At 42.1% G+C, this 19757-nt stretch overlaps 1 protein-coding gene across 1 annotated transcript; it reads right to left on the reverse strand.

The window, feature by feature from the left end:
• Positions 1–11030: 11030 nt before the first annotated feature.
• On the reverse strand, positions 11031–16846 carry CHRNA9 (cholinergic receptor nicotinic alpha 9 subunit). Its single transcript, XM_042053760.1, has 4 exons — positions 16636–16846; positions 15672–15826; positions 14481–15013; positions 11031–13167 (listed from the first exon to the last, which is right to left on the reverse strand). Exons 1-4 carry the CDS (start codon positions 16747–16749, stop codon positions 12611–12613), a joined length of 1359 nt encoding a protein of 452 aa, XP_041909694.1. The 5' UTR covers positions 16750–16846; the 3' UTR covers positions 11031–12610.
• Between the last annotated feature and the right edge of the window lie 2911 nt (positions 16847–19757).

Raw genomic sequence — 19757 nt, forward strand, 5'->3', positions numbered from 1 at the left:
TTTAGATCTTGCTTGGAGAGCCTTTTTTCCTAAAGCTGCCCTTACTTTCACTACATGCTGCCTGAAAAGCTGCTTCAAAAGTACATTTAATCATTGCATTCATAAATATTGTGTTAAAGCATAATCCAGCAAAGGCACTGGAAACAGCTGAAATCAGTTTTTCCCCAGCACAACAGGACACAGATGTTATACTCTATGTTTCTTCTCCAAACACTTTGCAAAACCCCCAAAGGCTTGGACTTGCATGGAGAAGAGCAGCCAGGGGTGGTCAGGCAGCTGCAGCACCCTGACCCCAGCCCCACTGCCTGAGCTGGGGTTCAGCACTGGGAATCAGATGAGTCTCTAGCTGATTCACTAACACAGGTACAGAAGTACCTACAAAGTGCTTTGAAGGTCAAAAAATTCATGTTACTTATTTTCTATGAACTCCCATAAGCATTTCAGGATTCTCCTATTTAATGTACTGCATCCACCTCTATAGCCCCCAAAATAAGAAGGCCGTGGACCTGCTGGAGCAAGTCCAGAGGAGAGCCACTGAGGTGAACAGAAGGCTAGAGCACCTCTCCTGTGAAGACAGTCTGTGAGAGATGAGGTTGTTCAGCCTGGAGAAGAGAAGGTTCCCAGGAGACCTTATAGCACCTTCCAGTACCTACCGGGGGCCTGCAAGAGGGCTGGAGAGGGACTTCTCACAAGGGCTTGTAGTGACAGGAAAAGAGGGAATGGCTTTGAACTGAGAAAGGGCAGATTTAAATAAGGTATTGGGAAGAAATTCTTCACTGGGAGGGTGGTGAGGCACTGAAACAGGTTCCCCAGAGAACTTGTGAATGACCCATCCCAGGAAATGTTCAAGGACAGGTCGGATAGGGACTTGAGCAACCTAGTCTAGGGGAAGGTACCTCTACCCATGACAGGGTCTTGGAACTAGATGATCTTTATGTCCTTTCCAACCCAAACCATTCTATAATTCTATAAATGCAATGATTACACCTTGCCTTGTGATTCATATAACCACAACTATACTTTATTGCCTATTTTTAAACTTACCATGTACATTTTACAGGTACCACAGTAGCTTTGCTGGAACTGCCTTGGAGATGAACTTGGCTGGAAAGGCAAGGCTCCAATGCTAGCCCATAGGGACCCCAGACCATAACAAAGAGTTATTTGAGATGTCCCTGGGCTGATTACCTCTGCAGGTAGTGGCCCTCTGCTGCAGTGGCTCTGGGGAGCTTTCTAAGCTTCAGTAAGTGTCAGCGCATCACCACAATCAGCTATACTCCAACAACTCCAGAAAAGCTGTGATGCCACTTTTGCAGTGCTGTACCCAGTGATAAAAAACAGTAAGGACCACCTCAGCAAAGAAAAGTGGGAGGGGACAGCATGCAGAAGGGACAGGGGCATTCACTCCTACACATCCTCCCCAACAGCTCACATCAAGGGCCATTCTGCATGATTTGGTATTAACTCAGCTGTACCTGCCCTGCTGGACTCTGGCAGTGCGACTGTCAGGAACAGCAGTGCAGATGGCCCTGTGCGTTTCAGTGCAAGAGAGCAAAGGCTAAGCAGGAGTGCTGGCTGCAAGGAACAGGGAGAGACCAGCTTTCTATGAAGACATCCTGGTACTAGCTTGCTCCTGGTCCCCTCAAACAAGAATAGGTTAGTTTAGGGCACTGGATCCCCTATTTGCACTCAGGCATAGCTTTGGAATGTGTATCTTACCCTCAGAAGCACACACTTCCATGAGTGAGTTTTCTGCAGGGGCTAGAGTGAACATTGAGTGCTGGTTTGTGTGCCTTTAGACACCAAAACACTGTTGTTTTATTCTCAGGCTTTGTTCCAGTTTCATCAGCCTGGGGATGTTCCTAGCAAAGGCAGAAAGTTTAGAGGGAAAACAAAACCAGCAGCATGCCTTCCAGTCTCATGAAGCAGAGGAAAGCATCTCTGCAACACAGTTCAGGATCAGGTTTATGTTTGACAAACATAAACTCCTCCTACCATCTGATTGTGCTCCAGTAAAATTAGAGGTTCCTAACTCAACTCTATGATGCAAAAATTTGATGGAAGTGAACTACAAAGGCAAAAGAGGCTTTTTTTATTATTAAACCTAAGAAGAGTAATTAATTTAATCAGCGGACTTCAACACCACCTTTCATAACCTGAGATGTGCCAAGAGGTTAAGCTATGGGGACCAAGTTATCTTTGTGACCTTTACCACCAGGAAAATTTACAAATGGCAATTAGTAGATTCAGAGGCCAAAAAAATTAACCCTGATAGAGAGCATGCAATAAACCTCTGGCATTTAACTCAGTGAGGTTGAAGCAAAAAAGCCAAGACAGAAGCTAGGCTGTGCTACAGCCACCAACAGCAGTAAAAGGAATTAGCATTGATCTTCTCAGGAGAGGTATGCAAAACATCAGTTGTTATATACAGAGGTCATAAAAGTAAACCCACTTATTTCACATGGGATCCAGAGTTGTTGGACAGTGTTTAAGAGAACAAAAGCAAATTACAAGTGATTGTATAGATCCTTGATAAGATATTTTTTCTCTTAGTTTTGCAATGAACCTTGGAACTTCTAGCTCCCTACCGAAGTAAAACCCTATTCTTTCAATAGCATGCAATTAGGTGAATTACCTGGTATAGATAAAGCTGCTCTTTGGAGAGATCTTACTTACAGTGAGACACCTTGATCCATAGGAGCAATAAAAAGAAGGGAGGCTCACGTACCAGGTAAAAAAGCCAGAAAATTCTAACAAAGCTGTGTTTTGTTGAGCACACCCTCCCTACCACAGCTCTTCCTGGATTAAATGAAGTCTCTATTCCCTTTCCCTACAGATTTAATCCATTTTAAGAGTAATCTTTATCTCTGTAATAGAAATTGCCTGTGTTTGTTTATTCAGCAATAATGCTGGGTGCACCTGAAGGGTCAACGCTGAGAACTGCAGAGCTGTAGGTAAGCCTGACACACTTGTGGGATACCTTCAAAGTGATGGTCCTGCTACCAGGGCATGAAGCACCTCAGCAGGACCCAGAGCTTAACCAAAGCAGCTATTCTAGCATGATGCTCTATTTCTACAAATGTGATCTCTAAACTTGTCAAGAGATGCTTAATCTTGAAAGAAAAAAAGCTGTGGTTGTTAAGTAAAAGGAGTTGGGAAATCACTGCCAATACACAGTGTCCTAGCTAAGCACCTCCACTAAACACAGTGAAGCAGGAAATGAAAAAAAACCAGTATCATTCTGTTCTGTCCTGTATTCACCCCCATCTAGAGCAATTTATTCATACATCCTGCTAAAGAAAAAACTTTGGGTGCTTGCTGCTACACAAGCCACAAGAGCAGGCCTCAGTCACAGCAAGGCCAGCAGCAGCAGGACCATGGCCCAGAGCTATAATCATACTTTGATGTCTCATCTTTAAATAAGCATCTCATTAGAACTAGGTGCCATACCACTGCAGATCTGCCCATTGGTTCTCTCCAATCTGTGATAAAGCCCCATCACCTATGTACAAAACCTGCAATTTTAGGTCCCACTGCACCCCACAAGGTTTCCTTCATTTGAGTTCATTGCTTGTAACTTTTCTGATGTCCTGTAAGGACAGGAATTTCTGAAATCAATAATTGTGCCATGCTCCTTCTCTATAGGCAGGGCTTTGTGTAATTAATGGATTTAAGACAATATTGATACAGATCTGATTAACATTTACTTTCTTGTTCCAGCTATTTTTTCTGTTTGTGGGTTTTTAAAAGAAAATACAAGTTACAGAAGAGCAATGTAACAGTCACAGCTGCAGCACAGTGGAAGTGATGTTTTGCTGCTGCACAAGATTAAGTCCTTCCCCCCAAGCAGGTCATATCACCATTCAAGCAAATACAGCTAGACTGATGACAGAGTCTGGTAGTGTCTGCAGCCATCCTGTCTGCTCAGCAGCACTGCCTCCTCCCCTCTGCCATGTGCAGGGAGAGCTTCAGATATGAGTCCCTCTGGGATGGAGAGGGAAGGGGAAGGAGTCACCTGCCTGGCTGGGCTCAGGAGGACCACCTACAAAGCACATAAGCAGCTACAATGGAAACAGCATCATGGGGGAAGGTTAGAGAATAAACCAGGCACCAGTTAAAGTGCTCTGGGTCTCTTGAACTGGACCAAATTACCTCCAACGCTGCCTTATTACATTTATTACCTCACAAGAGCAGTTGCAGAGTCTCTACACTCCAGGAATCCTCCGGAGGATGGTAGTCTGATGCAACAGTGAAAGTTTAAGTTGGTATGGTGGATTGACCCTTGCCCACTAAGTGCCCACTAAGTCACTCTTATCATTCCCCTCCTCAGCAGAACAGGGAGGGAGAAAATAAGATGGAAACAAAACCCCCCATAGACCAGGATAACAGCCGGTTAATAAGGCTATGCATGGAAGCAAAGGAGAAAAAAGATTTATCCACTACGTCCCATCAGGAGGTGATGTCCAGCTTTTTCCTGGGAAGTAAGGCTTCAGTGCGTGTAGCAGTTGCTATGGAAGAAAAATCCCCCACCCCCTCCCAACCATCACCCTGCCTTCCTCCTTTCTCATTGCTTTTATAGATGAGCAGATGTCTTACATTATGGAATATCCTTTGGTCAGTAGGTCAGCGGCCCTGGCTTTGTCCTTTCCAAAATCATGCCCAGCTCCAGCCTCCTGGGCAAGGTGAATGTTGGAGAGACGGCCTTGATGCAGTGAAGTGCTGCTCAGCAGCAGCCAAAACTCTGGGGTGTTATCCACACTTTTCTAGCTACCAATGCAAAGCACAGCTTTGTGAGGAAAATTAATTTCATATGGGGAAAATTAACTCCACAACCTTGCCAGGGGCTCAGGTTCCTCCTGCCATAGCTCCCAATGCCTCCAGCAGCCATTCTCCCTTGGTCCCAGCAATATACCAGACTATTCTGACCAACCTCCACTGCTCATGAGACCTTCAACCTGCAGTACTTCGAGGACTAACAGCCTGCCTCAAATCAGATCTATTCCTAAGGCTATTAGCCCCTGAATCGCACTATAAATTAAAGCATGGCTTCTGAGGAAGTAATGAAGCAGCCTTCCAGAATAGCAGTCTTTGCACTTGCCCATAGGCTAGAATTCTCCATTTACTTAGTCCTCAATAAAGGATTAACAGGGTCAGCTGTGCTAACAAGGCTACCTCACTTGCTGCGTCTCGGAGAAAACAGCACATTCAGGGTTAAGAGCGGCACCCCAGCAACAAGAACAGCACTTGTATGACCCCTAGAGGTCTCAGAATTTAGGTAAGGAACTAAGTCCTCAGAAGGAACTTTTGCAAGGTGCTTTCACAGCTGAGGTACTTGGGCCCTGGACTCATTCTTTCCAACACGCTTCACCGCTCCACCATTCCCCTGAGGGCAGGACCCCCAGACTGGTTTGCTGCTGGTGCCTCAAGAATCTAGGGTCCCAGTATAATGCTCCTAGAGACACAAAACTTGCTTGCTTGAAGCACTGCTGAGAATTCATGGAGCTCAAGGGTACTGACGCCAAGTAACACACTTACCCAGCCCACTCCACTTCAAACCATGGTGCTGAGAATACTATTTGTTGCAGTTCAAACAACCTCTGCAGGGTAGTGAACATGGCATTCCAAAGCAGAACTGAGGCAGTGTACCCTAAAGGTGGCTGAGTTTTGCCCATACCTGAGCAACATACCCCTGAGGTCATTTGCACTCCACTAGTGTTTCAGTGCAAGGGGGGGAGAAGCCAGTTCACCCTTGGGTTTGGGATGTTTGTGTTACGTCTTTTTCATAAAGTTTTTCATAAACTCTCATCCTTTATCTATGAGGAAAGAGATTATATAGTGACCACCATTCTGTTTTCAGCTATGTTAAAAACAGTAGATAAAAGCAACAGAAATTTAATTCACCACAGATACCTTGCTGGCATTCACCTAGAATATTAAAATGCTAATCAAAAGTCGGCACAACCTGCAAGACAGGACAATACAGTTAAAGCAGCTGTGAACCATGTCAGGCCTCCTGGGGAGGAAGCTAGCAACTTTCTGTGAGAAAGTGGGTGAGCTGGACAGAAAATTATTTGAATAATCATGGTGCCAGAAGGAACTTAGTGCTATGAAGTAGCCCAGAGAAAGCCAAGATCCCGGACCATGCAAGTCATAATCTTCATACTGAAGGCCACCAGACACTTACCTTTGGGAACTGAGCAGGGAGATGAAGTGGAACCACTTTACCAGTAGGTGATGACAGTGGGTCCTCAGGGTCCCACCTATTCATCAAGCTAGTGAAGGCTTGGACACATCATTGCAATTCAGGATAAGCTGGCACTCTTGTCCTTGACTGAGACAGTAACCCCCTACCCCACAACAGACCCACTGCTGCGGTACAACCCACGGGTTGCTGACAGTCCACCCCTGGACACAGGCTGGCCAGTGAATGGGATGTAAAATGAAAGTAGCTATCCCACAGCTTGAGCATGCTCTAGTGAACTCACAGGTGCTGAACAATAGTCTCAGTGGTTTTATATTTTCCACCTCATGTTTAGTGATTTTTTCCCGTGTCTTTCGTCACCTTCATTTTGCTATCATTATGTAGCATTATTTTGCAACACAGCTGTGTCTGCTGCCATCCTCTAAACAGCTGTGGCCCTATGGAAGTCAAACCATCCCTTTCATCCCCATTGAACATGGACTCTACATTCTAGCCAAATGCTTTATCTGTAAAGGTCTTTTCTAACTTCTGGAGGCTACTTCAGATGACTTTACCATCTATTGAACTTTATTGTTAGAGTCCACTTCTGCTACAGTGAAACACTAACAAAAGGCACTCCTATCACTGAAATGTAGTGAGCAGCTTGGTAGGGCTCAGCTAGAACTGAAAATACAGAATGAATAAAAGAGCCAGATCTATTAGTTATCTATGGCACGCTAACAACAGAACCATGCAGATGTGCACATTAATGATGCTATCATTCTTTACTTGTTCACATTATATTGTCTCAAAAATTTTCTGCTAACTTGTTGTTAAGCATGCTAATGGAGAATTCAAAAGCAAACAAAACCAGAACATGATGTGATTATACAGTATTTAAGACCACTATTAATCAACTTGTCTGTTAGTGGTGACAGACACATAACAAGCAAACACCCAGTGAATCCCAGTCTAATCATTTTATTCACTGAAACACTCTGCCTACAATAATCTGGGTTAGGTTTAAGTAACTTTTTTAAAAGCATGTGATTTTTTGCTCAACTTTTGCCATCTCTGTCACTGCATTTAAATTAATCAAAACTAGTGCATTCCTCAAACCAAAGTGAAAACCAGGAAAGACTGTGGTGTGCAGTCTCCCCAGCAATTCCCAACACCATAGATAAAATCTTGTTCGATGAAGAGTGATAGGAATAAAAATAATGACATATAAATATGTTTCAAGTTCTTTTAAAATAAAGGTAAAGATTTATTGTGAGTAGCTGTGTGAATGTCAAGACACAGAACATGATAATGGTAGAGGAAACAAACAGCAATACCTGCTCCCCAGAAAAACCCATAATCCTAGATGGGTTACTTACAAGGTAGTACTGAATCACATTTTAAATAAATGTCTTCAGAAAGTAGAATAAAAACCCTATTTGAAATTGCAGATGCCCCTTTTTTAATCTCGATTTGCGTTTTCTGGAAGTTCACTAGATGGACTTATACTCTGAAGCAGGAGTACCCAAGAAGAGACCAAGGCAGTTCCAGATGCCAGCTTTTGCACAGACCATGTTCTCCACCCTGCTATGCTCCCCATCAGCTTACATCCCACCCTCTACAGTTAGATTTGTATTTCATCCTGCTGCAAAGGTACCTCAGGATTGCCTTCTCAAACACAATGGCCAGAACTACACCTGACAGAACATACAGCACTGTCATGGGCAGACAAAGAAACTCATGTGACTCAGGCATGTCTTAGTTCACTACCGAGGTCCATCCCTGCACCCCAGGTAACCAGAAGGCACCACCCGAGACACTCACCTTTGTGGTGCAGTGCATTCCTGGTGGCCTTGCAGATCTTCAGAGGTCTGTGGCCTACAGACTAGGAATCAAATGCACAGAAGTATTTAGAAAGACAGACATAAGAACAAAACTGAGCTAGGTACTTGCTATCTCTGTCATTCCTTACTGCAAGGGTAAGAATGGAGCTCTTACAAGGTGTCTGGAGACAATGAAGCCCTAATTTGCACAGCACAAACTGAATACAAACACCTCCACTACCTCTGGTCCCTACCACAGAGTTGGACTTGTCTCTAACACAGAAGAAAGATTTCTCCTTTTTAGTAGACTTCAGAGAACAGTGAGAAAAGAGATGTTCAGCTTTCTCTCCTCCTTGAATTGAGCTCTAGTTCACTCACTCTGCCTGCAAGTACAATGGAGGTGGCTGCACACAAACTCCAAAGGTCACCTTTGGTCCTATATACTGTCACTGATGAAAAGATTTTAAGAAAGAAAACAAGAGTCAATATATTCTTTTCCTCAATGAGTAACAGAACTTTGTAAGAAAAGATGGATTCTTCCCAGTTCTATAAACAGAATGAGAGGAGTTGCCTTTCACCCCATAGTCTCCTTTTTCCGTCTCCAAAACAATCACATTCAGGTCTTCAGCTTCTCATATTGGGACTGATGCAGAATCAGGAATTCTTGCCACACTCCTGCATTTCTTGGGAAATGACTCTTGAAACACTTACCATAATCCTGGCAGTGTCAGAGAACCAAGCATTGCTAACCAGTGGACAAAACATGTAGATGCTCAGAATGTGACATCTGAATTCTTGAAACATTGGAAAAACCTCTTCTGTGTCTCAGGATGTCATTTATGGTTCAGGATGATCCTTTTTGGTTTAGTCTGAATCCTCACACTTCAATTTCCATGAACACAATGGTGTTTCCTAGGTTAGGAAAGGCCATCTTCTACCTTTCTGCACCACTGAAAATTCAACATCCCAACACCCCATTACACTTCAGCTCTGCAATTCTGCTTGTGAAAAGAGCAGTGAAGGCATCACAAGAGACAGCTTATATTTTTTCCTCATTTCAACACTGCAGTGACTCAGTACAAGAAAGGAGAGTTGATCTCTCTGCCAAGAGGTGGTACAACAAAAGAATCTGTCAGCTCATCCCTGAAAGGCCTCTGCAGCACACAGATCAAAAACAGTATTTTTGCAGCATCATTGTCTTCCTCAGTAAATATAAAGTCACCCCACTGCCTTCATGGTAAGCAGAGTTACTCTGCATAAATAGCTAATTTTCTATTACTATAATCATAGTTATTAATAATTTCTGGATTTAATCTTCCTCAAAAATTACTCGATCTAAGCACTAGGCACACAAAGGAAAGAGGAAGAGACAAAGACAAATAGATTAAACACTCCTGCCTCACTTAGCACTAGAGCTGTCATGTACAGTTCTGCCTACTAACACACAAGGTTGATTTAGAGCAAGTTTCTTCTTGACAAAATTTCTTCATGGAAAGGGTTGCCAAGCACTGACATGAACTGCCCTGGGAGGTGGCGCAGTCACCCTCTCTGGAGGTGTTCAACCACTGTACATTACACTTGGTGCCATGGAGTAGTTGACAAGGCTGGTGATCAGTCAAAGGTTGGACTCGATGATCTCAGAGGTCTTTTCCAACCTAAATGATTCTGTGATTCTGCAAACATTAAGACCTAAGCTACTGTCCCTACCGTTTAGCTGGAAACTCCTGAGCTAGCTTTAAACAGGTAGCCCTTGTATGGCAGTAGCATGGGCCTTGGGTCAGCCCTGTCACCAGAATCATGGCCATGCAGTGTCACATTTTGCTTTTTACCCTGAAATATGATCAAGTCCAAAGATGTGACTCGAAGGTCCTAGCATCACAAAAATTCAAGGACCAGCTTCTACTGGCACTCATCATCTGTTGCTCACAATCTTTATCAAATCCAGGGCTCTTATGAACTAAAAATGGAAAAGTTTTTCTTACAAGATCAAGAAAAATCACCATATGTAAATAAAGGGCAGAAAACCCACTTGAGAATGTCTGGTGATCCAAAGAAAAAGATAACAACTAAAAAGAAAGTTTAATAGTTAATTGGTTCAAATAGTTAGAACTATTTTTCAAATCATATTTGTGCAAGAAAGATATTTCTTCAATACCATCACATATTCACATAAAAATACTAGGGAATTGCAAATCATGATTTCAACATCATCATCCAAGTGTGCAGAGTACTGAAAAGCACCAGCATGATAGACTCCCACAATCCACCTATGATTGCAAACTTTCCATTACACATGGGAAGCCCACAACTGCGGCAGCTTGTTTTGAACAGAATGACATGGACAATACCTGAATTTCTAAGAAAGATACTCTGAGTCAGACTAAAGAGCTGTCTAAACCCCGAGGCTGCCTCCAGTGGGTGCCACCAGCAGGATGAAGAGCAGTGAAGAGCTTGTAGTCATGAATTCCTAAAACATTGCTCTTCCTTTCAACACTTGGTGACTGTATTTAGAAGTATGCCAATAGATTTTTCTACTTTTTCCCTTAAGTCTTTAAATCCATATGATCTTTTGGCATTCACCAATCCTGTTGCAAAGAGCTCCTCAGCCTTCTCGTATGTTGTACAGACTCCTCCACTGCCACACACTGTGTACACTTCATGTACCCAGTTCCTGTGAACAGTAACTCTTTATGCCACCCATAAGCCTTAAAAAAACCCTTGGTCGTCAGTTTTCCATGCTGAAGACTCTTGTTCTGAATATTTTACCCTTATCTTTAAATACCTTGCTCCCTCAGCTTTACAGACAATAATTTTTCCACAACAATGAGCAAACCAGTTTCCTCAAGCAGGCAGTGTAAGTGCCAAACCCTGAACTACGTGGCAAATTGATGCAATCTTTTTTCTGCACAGTGAATGAAAATGAACAGCTTGTCTTCTAAAGGAGCTACTCAAAGTTACCCTGGTTGAGTGGGAACTGATAATACACGGGGAACACACTTGAGACTTTTTCCACATACTGAGTTTATTCTTGGCTAGGCAACCAGTTTAGCTTTACACTAAAACCTGGACTTTAAGGCTTGCATTATGTATGAGAATCCAGATAAGTTTACAGTGTTAATTATTCCACACAAAAGAAAACCTGCCATTAGCAATTCAATGCATCATTTACATCATCAAAATTAAAAGAACAATTCCCTCTCTTCCAGTAAATTTGGGCATAACAACTGCATCACTTTACCAGTTCAGCTCCTTGCTCTTAAGTTACTGATTCACAGGTATGCTCCTGTTAACTCCAACAATTATGAAAGTGAGTTTTATCACATGAACTTTTGACTGGGATCCATTACAATGCCATTCTGCCTCTCCCACTGCATCTAGAATATCATGGTTTCAAAGTTCAGGGTGCTTTGCAAAAGCAATTTATTTGCCATGGGCATGCCCGGGATACTGGTTTCTTACTTTACTACAAGAGACATCCTCCAGAGCTCTATCAGTGTGAGAGGGTTAACAGAAATTAACACACAGAAGAGGGGTTTTTGGTGTTGTAAGCAACAAACGTTTTCCCATACATGTAAGTACTAAGGGGTTGAGCAAGGAGTGTTGATTATGGCACTACTTTAATTAGTCTGTAAGATCATGATTTTGCGCTAAGTAATGCACAGAGCAACCTTGGCATTCCTGTAAACTGTTTAAAATTTAAGTATTAAGGAGCATGTAAGAGTGGACAAGGGACACAAGGGGTGAACACTGGTAGTAAATAAAATGAGCGAAGACAGAAGTCACAGCCTCCTATTTTAGCAGTCTCAAGTAACATTTAAAGGCACATCTTACACAAGTGCCCAGGGCAATGAGACATGTAGGAAGGATGGGAGAAGTTCTTCCAATTATTAGGCTCAAGAGAAAGAATTGAAGAGAGGCCCTCTGACTCAGTGAGCAGAAACCCTGGCTCTCTGGCTTACTGAAGCCATGGTGACAATACAGTAACACTCAGCAGCAGGAAACGAAAAAGAGGAAGGTCATATTCAGTTAAGCTCAACCATATTGGAAGCTAAAGGCACAGCAGATAGACGTAGAGCCTATGAAATGATAGGAACAGTGATCAGTGAGCTGTAACAAAAAATGTAAGTTTTCAAGACAAACTAAAAACAAAAGGAAAAAAGGTAATGCCATGAAGGGATGATCTCCAGAAAATGTCACCATGTCACAAATACACTTTTTTTTCCCCCCTGGAAGAGAGAAAGGGCTGATCAAATTACAAGGTGCGGAGATGCAGCCCTGTGAATACAGTGCTCCCTGCTAGGCTGTCTGCTCCACTGCTGCAATGCTCTGGCCTAGACAGCCTGAAGTCATGGCCACCGCTCACCAAGGTGGAACACTGACAGCTTATCCTGCAGCCTCATCAGCACACCCATGCTAAAAGGCAAGGACAGTCACCAGCAAAGTCCTCAGTTATGCAGTGTCTGGACTCACTGTCACAGCCTACAGAATCAATTTCTTTATTGTTACAGAATGCAAGACAAAGATCTCAGAAGCACCCCTGTCACAGAACTCCACCTAAACAAACAGAGAATATTCAGATTTACAAAAGGAACATATTCATTTTCAGTTAAGCAGCCTTCCCAATGATCAGCACACTCATAAAGAACACCATGATAAAGAAAATCCACATGAAAAACCTATCCATCACTTTTGCAACTTTTTTCCACTCAATTCCTTTGGCCCGGTTTGCTTTATGGTCTCTAACACAATTAGCAATATACTCGATATTTTTAATCAGCATTTTGTAACAAGAACAGCAATTAACAGTCTCCCTAACATTTTCATCATGAACTCCATAGCTTTTATTCCAATTTCCATTGAGCTTCTCCTTGAGATTACAGTCATCATTCCTATTGGAAAGAGGACTCCTTACCTCTTTGTGCCTCCTCTGACACCCATCATCCCCCTCTAACCTACGTTCTTCTTCCTCCTCTCTTTTTGGACTTGTGCAATTTTCACCCACATCATAAACAAAAAAGATTTTTGACATATAGTCCAAAATAACCACCTTGGCCCATTGTGGAACAGGCTTTGCTTCTGAGCCACAATGATGGAGATTCATTATAATGATTGTCAATGCAGTGGAAGCTGTGATCATGGTCATGGTTGCTATGTAGTACTTTCCTGGAACACAAAATAAAATCATATTAAAGATGCTACCCTAATAAAAAAATTCAATGAGAAGTAACAGTGTGACAACTTAGTGTTAAGCATAAATGCAAGTGAAACATTTTTAATCACCCCAATTCTCTTAGATCATAATTTACCATTTAAAAGCAAAGATCAAAGCCATTAAAATAAAATCTCATTCTCATTACTGGCTTGTCTTTATCAGATGAGTAAGTGACTACTGCATGAGCATGATAAATATTTGCAACTAAACCCTCTGATTTCTTGAAACACATCCATTCAGAAAGCAGCTCAAAAATGTTTCTCAAGAGCCTTGCTCTTTTCCTAGTGTCTGCAAAATCCCCATGCCAATGGCTTCACATGGCACCTTGGAAATCCCACTTCCTCATGTATTAACAACAGTGATGACAACACTTTGTTTGAGCTATTGGTGCACCCCACACCAGCAGATCCATTCTTTCACACTCACACACATCAGTGAATATCCAGACCTTGCTGGTATCCACAACCAGTGTGCTGCCAGCTCAGAGGTCAGAGCTGAAGGGTGGCAAGCTGAAGTGAATACAAGCTGTGCTCCTCTGCCCTTGCTTTTGGCAACTGAAGTACACAGCTGACCACCCAGCCAACCTACGCAGAGAGGCAGCTCCCAGCCCTGCTCTGCAGCCTCCACAGGAAAAGCGAGGGCTGACAGCAATGACACAGGACATGACACAGACAAGTGTGATCTGAGCCCATTTTCGAAGGGATTGGAAAGGATGGCAAGGGAGAGTGTGAGAATAGAGAAAACAGACTGAAGCTAGGTGCCTTTCATTACACATGAAGTTTTCTGAACTCCTAGACATAAATTAAATTTCAGCATAATGGATTACCAGGAACTATAATCCAATGTAGCAATTGTCAGATATTAAGTCAACTGTGAATATGCCAGCTAGGCCATCCAACCATCTGGATCTGACAGAAACATATCTTGAAACAGTCTGACCTCATGCTTATAGGTCTTGATTACATTTAATGTGTTAGTTCTAAAATTGTCTTCCATTACTAGCTTTATTTCAAGATGTGATACCATAATTCTAAACATCTAGCTATATTTAATAAATATAAAATAGCTAGTTAATGTATAATTTAAAATAAACACAAAATAACTTTTAAAAACTGCAGCATACGTATACAAATTCCACACACATTTTAAGTACTTCACTATGTTTCAAAAATCTTCCCAGAAATCACAAATTACATACAGATTCCCTGACATGCAGCCCTGCTGTTAGTGAGTCATGCTTAAAGACAAAGCTTGTAAAGCTCACCTATCAAAGGTACATTTTCAGATGGGGGCATGATCTCTGCAACCATCAGCTGGAACACAGTCAGAGCAAGAAGAACTGTAACACCCAGAGACACTTTCTCACCAGAGTCTGCAGGGAGATAAAATCCCAGTGGGGCCAGGAAAGAGATCAAAATACAGGGAAGCAACAGATTAAATATGTAGAAAGAGGACTTCCTTTTCAAAATCAGTGTGAAGGTCACATCTGGATAAGGCTCAGAGCAGCAGCCGTAAGTGATAACATTCTTAACTGCTGGCATACCATGAATCTCCCATTCCACATCTTCTATGAAGTCAGAGAGGTCACCACTATCAAGAGAATTGATGATGTCTACCTGATTACCATTATAGGTCCAGGACCCAAAGGTAAGGTTGCACTGCTGGCTGTCAAAAGGAAAATAAGACACATCCACTACACATGAACTCTTTGTGATAGCAGGTGCATCCCAAGTGATTTTTCCATCATATCTCAGCACTACATTAGTATTTACTGGTTCTGAAAAGTCATCATCAGCCCTAAAAGACAGAAAAATGACAATCAGGATTGAGACACAACAACTTAAGAGTGTGGGCCAGAGAAGGTGAGCAAGGGGGAAGACCCTCCTTTTGCACCATTAAAAGCATGCTTCTGAAATCATATTTACACTGAATTTTAGTAGGAACCTACTATTAACGATTATTTACAGATATGAGTGCCCATGAATGCCAAACGTCAGTGCTGCTAAATTATGTTGTATTCGTTGGCCATAGCTTCTTCCAACTTGACCTCAAACGGGATACAGTAGGATAAGAGTCCATTAAAAATGAAAACAATCTGCTGGTCATTATTGGCCTGGGAGAGCAGACAAGGAGTGCAGCCTTTGTGTATCAGTTTTTTGTGGACAATCTTCCAGAACTTCCTAGGAGCCTCAGCAGAAAGCACCACAGACAGCCAGGGTATTCAATTCTCAGTGCAGAGAAATTCAGAATAGCTTTGTTGTGTAGCATAATTTTCAGATCTTGTCTATAGCTTTATTGCAAAATATTTAGATTATCAACAACAAGTGTTAAGGCAACAAACATACCCCTTGCTAAGGTAAGGTAGTGATGAAAGTTTAGACCCTGTGGGCCAGTTGCTCCTTTAACCCCCTCCCTCCCTCAAATATGCAAGCTGATTTTCTCCAGCCACACTCACTTGTTATATAGGACAATATCTGGTCTCCAAACCAAATTGCTTGGAATCCTGATAGAATCCAACCCATCATATTTATCTTTGTCCCATCTGAGGTATGCATCATACCAGCTTTGTCGAATCCATAAGTAAGCTGACAAAATCTGGTTCCTTTCATCCTGCATAAAAATGTAGAGATATTTCTAGCTGAAGGTGACAAAATGACATCTTAGACGCAGACAGCATTTGTGATATGGCTTTGATGTAGTGCTCAAAACAGGCCAGAATACTGACAGGCCACAAAATAATTCTCAGACAGGCATCTAGGCCCATACACTGTACAGGGAAATCACTGGTTTGGACTTTTGCTTGTGCAAACCTTCTTCTCTCAGCACCCTCCCTAGTTTTAATCAGTGTCTAAGGCTCCCAGTATCTTCCTAATTTCCTTTTGCAAGTTTCAGAATAGCAAACAGCTAACAGATTCAGGCTAAGAAATCCTTTGAAAGCTTGGCGAGGCCTTGAAATTATAATTCAGAAGTCACAAAAATAATCTTCCTTTCTCCCTGCAGACACATTTTCTTTTGCCTTAAAAGTATATCTAGAGAACCATATTTATAAAAATTACTGAAGGCTAATTTTAGGGATTTTATGAAGAAATTAATTGCATCTTAGAAAAAGCATTTGCTGTATTTAAAACTCAGCAGTGGTTGCCTGGAGGGTGTGATACCAGCACCTAACTACAAAAGAAGTCTTAAAAATTCAGCAGATCTAAGTTTCCAGACTTATAATGGAAGCCTTAAGTGTTGCAACCAGAGTGGAATCTACAAAAAAACGGGGAACAGGACACACCCCCCTCCCCCGCCCGTGAGGAAGCATTTCTGAAGCTGTGACAACAAAATGAAGGCTGCTCTTCCTATTCCAAACAAAAGGCTTACACCTAGTATATTTCTGCATAATTTTAGAAAAACAGAACTGTGCTTTTACTCACCATGTCTTTAATTTGGGACAATGTGATCTGAAGGGTGACATTCAGTACTTTATCTGTGTCTTCCACTGGTCTCAGAGCATTGGAGTAGTCTTCAAACAGTTCATTAAACAGCATGTGAGCATATTTTCCTTTGGCTGATTCTACAGCTAGATAACATGGACTTGTTCAGTACAATAGATTAAGCACCGAGCAGCATCAGAAAACACCCTCTTTCTACTGCTTCAAGCAGTATTTGCTATAAATATATTTATCATTCATATATTGTAGAATACCATGAGTTCAGCTACAGAAGTGCACCTGATGAAGCTATTCAAATAAAGACAGCATTCACCTGGAGTAAATGAACAGCTAACTCAAGTTTTTCACTGAAAAACACTCTGTATACACCAATTCCTACATTTTTTGAAAGTAAATATAATTACTTTTATTTTACCAATGACTTTCACAGGCAGAGTTTACTGACTTCCAGTCAGCAAGGTCTGAAATCACACCTACTCACAGGATAATGGCTTCTGGTATCTCCTCAAATCCAGCACTGGTAAGATTCCTGCTACTTCCAGAATTCAGTCTTTTTCTTTTCAAACTACCACCTGTAAAAATCTGAGCTGCTTTTCTTCACAAGCTGGCAATTGCATGATGTGTGAATACATCTTAGCACCAACATCTTTTCCAAACCATGCATTTGGAGATGCTTCTTGCTATCCAGACTTAGATACTAAGGATAATTCACTGAAACTTGAGGTTTTAAATGGTACTTTTGCTGTTTCATACTGTTTTGTATGTCACAGTTTCTCTAGGCAGCCTCTGTATCATCTTTATATAGATTCACAAATTTCTTAAAGCAAAGGGCAAGGACAACAGGACCACTCTGTTACAACCCACCCCTGAAGGTGAGGTAACTGAGGTTCTTGTTAATAGATCCCTTGGGACGGATTAGAGTGAAATGACACCGAATGACTGGTTATGTATAAATACATATATTTATGTGTGGCAGGTTTATTTTAGAACAATTTGGTTGCAGTGGTGCCACTGAAACTATGGGAAAACCAGAAACTCTCCAACAACATCTTTTCAGTGTTAGAGAATTAGGCATTACTTTATTCTGGGCAGGGTGTTATTCTGAGTCAGATGTGCAATAGAAATTATTTCATCCACACATGTCCGGGTTGTGCAGTGAAAATCATTCCATCATATACGGTTCTTTACCAGACTTTTCACCTATTTACACAGAAAAAAAACCCAAAGAAATTCACATTCACTCAAATTACACAGTTCTCAGTGTTCAATCTCCTATTGGTTATTGATCCCTTCCCCTTCGATGCTAATCAGGTCCTCATTCCTTGGTTCTCTTATCAATCTTTTCCCAGACCAGGTGTCTCCGACAGCACCAGGGGGGTAATGCCCCTTAATGTTCGTTTATTTCCTGTGCATCTTCTGGCTACTCCCAATCTGTAGATGTTAAACTCATCAGACCTCACCCGGTGAACAGGGTCTTTTGAAGAGAAACTTCAATTCCCCTCCCCCTGGGCAAAGGCGAACAAACCCCTGACCAAAGCTACAAAAAAAATTTTTAAAGTTGTATCAATTTCAACAGTGGGAAAGAGGTATGTAGCCGTATCGGTTATTATCTATAGGAATGAAACAATATAAAAGCATCAAGATTACACTTAAGAAAATACAGAAGAAAAAGAAAGAAAGAGGAATAAAGGATAAGAGTAGAAAATGGAGAGGACAGATATCACCATACAGGATAAAAAGTATTATCCCATCTCACAAGATCTGCTTCTTATCGGTCTTCTCCCTTATCTGGTTCAAAACTCATCTTGTTGCTAAACAAAGGTTGATTTGTCGTGGTGATCTCTGGTGATGGGTGCTCACCCCCTCTGCACCTGGCGCGATCTTACGCAGCTTCAAAAGCTCTCCCCCTCCCCTTCGGTCGTGGGGCACAAATCCGGCCTCATCAGAGCACCCGCTGCTTTTGCAAATGGCCAATTGTTTGAGTCATTATCACTTCAGCATTTCAGCCCCTCACACACTCGCAGCACTTGCGCAAATGCCAGGCGGCAATACGTAGGGAACAAGTGCTTTGGAGTACATCTCTCTCTGGTGATTCACACCGATTTCCTGGACTAATTAAGAGTTCAAAACAAATCTTCCTGACTAAAAAGGTATTCCCGAAGAGCACTGCAGTTCTGGTCGTACCTGATCATTTTGTCAATGCATCAGTGAGACAACGTAAAACTAAACAGATTAAATACTTCTGGGGCTCAGCCATGTAGGGTACATCAGGTCACAAGATCCTATCTGAATAAAATAAACCTCAATGCAACATTTAGCTAGCAAGCAGGATTCTCACCTTTGAGTCTCACTGCTGTGAACAGCAACCACAGAGAGACGTAAAAGGAAGAGAGGCTCCTTATCTTCATTTCTGGACCTTAAATAAAACTGTTCACCCAAGGTCACAGAACTGTTTACCACTATCCAAAACTATCCAAAAACGTAAATCAAGGTGCACAGCAGCATCAAGGTTCTGACACACTGATGCGCTTCTAGAAGCAGCTCGGTCCTCCCTCCGCAGCTGTCAGAGTCCTGCAGCGATCGATGGGCTTTGTCCGTGCCACCGCCTGGGGCTCTGCTGAACCCTCCCTGTCTTGGTAACCTGAGCGCTGCCTGGTCTCAAGCTGATGCTGAGACAGAAAACCAACAGATTGGGTATCAGTGCGAAAATGGTATTCCATTCCATTTTTTGCTACAAATGTAAGATTTCGTCCAATTTATGACAAATCCTTTTACAGTTTTTTGGAGGGCTATGCTTTACTGCACTTATATTCTGCAATGGCCTGCTCAGAACCGGTCCTATGGAATTTGTGGACCTTCACAAAAAAGTGATCTGACTCAGTACTTTAATAGGAATAGTTACACTGTACATCACACAGCCAATATCACACGGAAAAAATCCAATAACCACAGCCTACTTACTTCCATGCTGACAAAACAAGGTTTTCATTACCAAGGTGTTGCCACATGGAAGAGATGCAGTTGCACCAGTCAGACAACAAATCCAGTATTTGCTCAATATCACTGTGCAAACAAGAACTTCAGCAGGTGTAGACAACTTGGAG

This window comes from Corvus kubaryi, unplaced genomic scaffold, assembly GCF_017639235.1.
Source record: "Corvus kubaryi isolate FWS band 111438036 unplaced genomic scaffold, C.kubaryi_AGA036_p1.0 split1-131, whole genome shotgun sequence".
In the NCBI taxonomy this organism is placed as follows: Eukaryota; Metazoa; Chordata; class Aves; order Passeriformes; family Corvidae; genus Corvus; species Corvus kubaryi.

Bases quoted from the DNA above. Each gene is read 5' to 3' on its own strand.
- CHRNA9 (XM_042053760.1), bottom strand. From the start codon at position 16,749: ATGCTGTTTAATGAACTGTTTGAAGACTACTCCAATGCTCTGAGACCA. The intron at 15,827-16,635 runs GTGAGTAAAAGC...ATTTTTATGCAG, and splicing joins TGTCCCAAATTAAAGACATG to GATGAAAGGAACCAGATTTT. The intron at 13,168-14,480 runs GTGAGCTTTACA...TTTGTGTTCCAG, and splicing joins TGAAAATGTACCTTTGATAG to GAAAGTACTACATAGCAACC.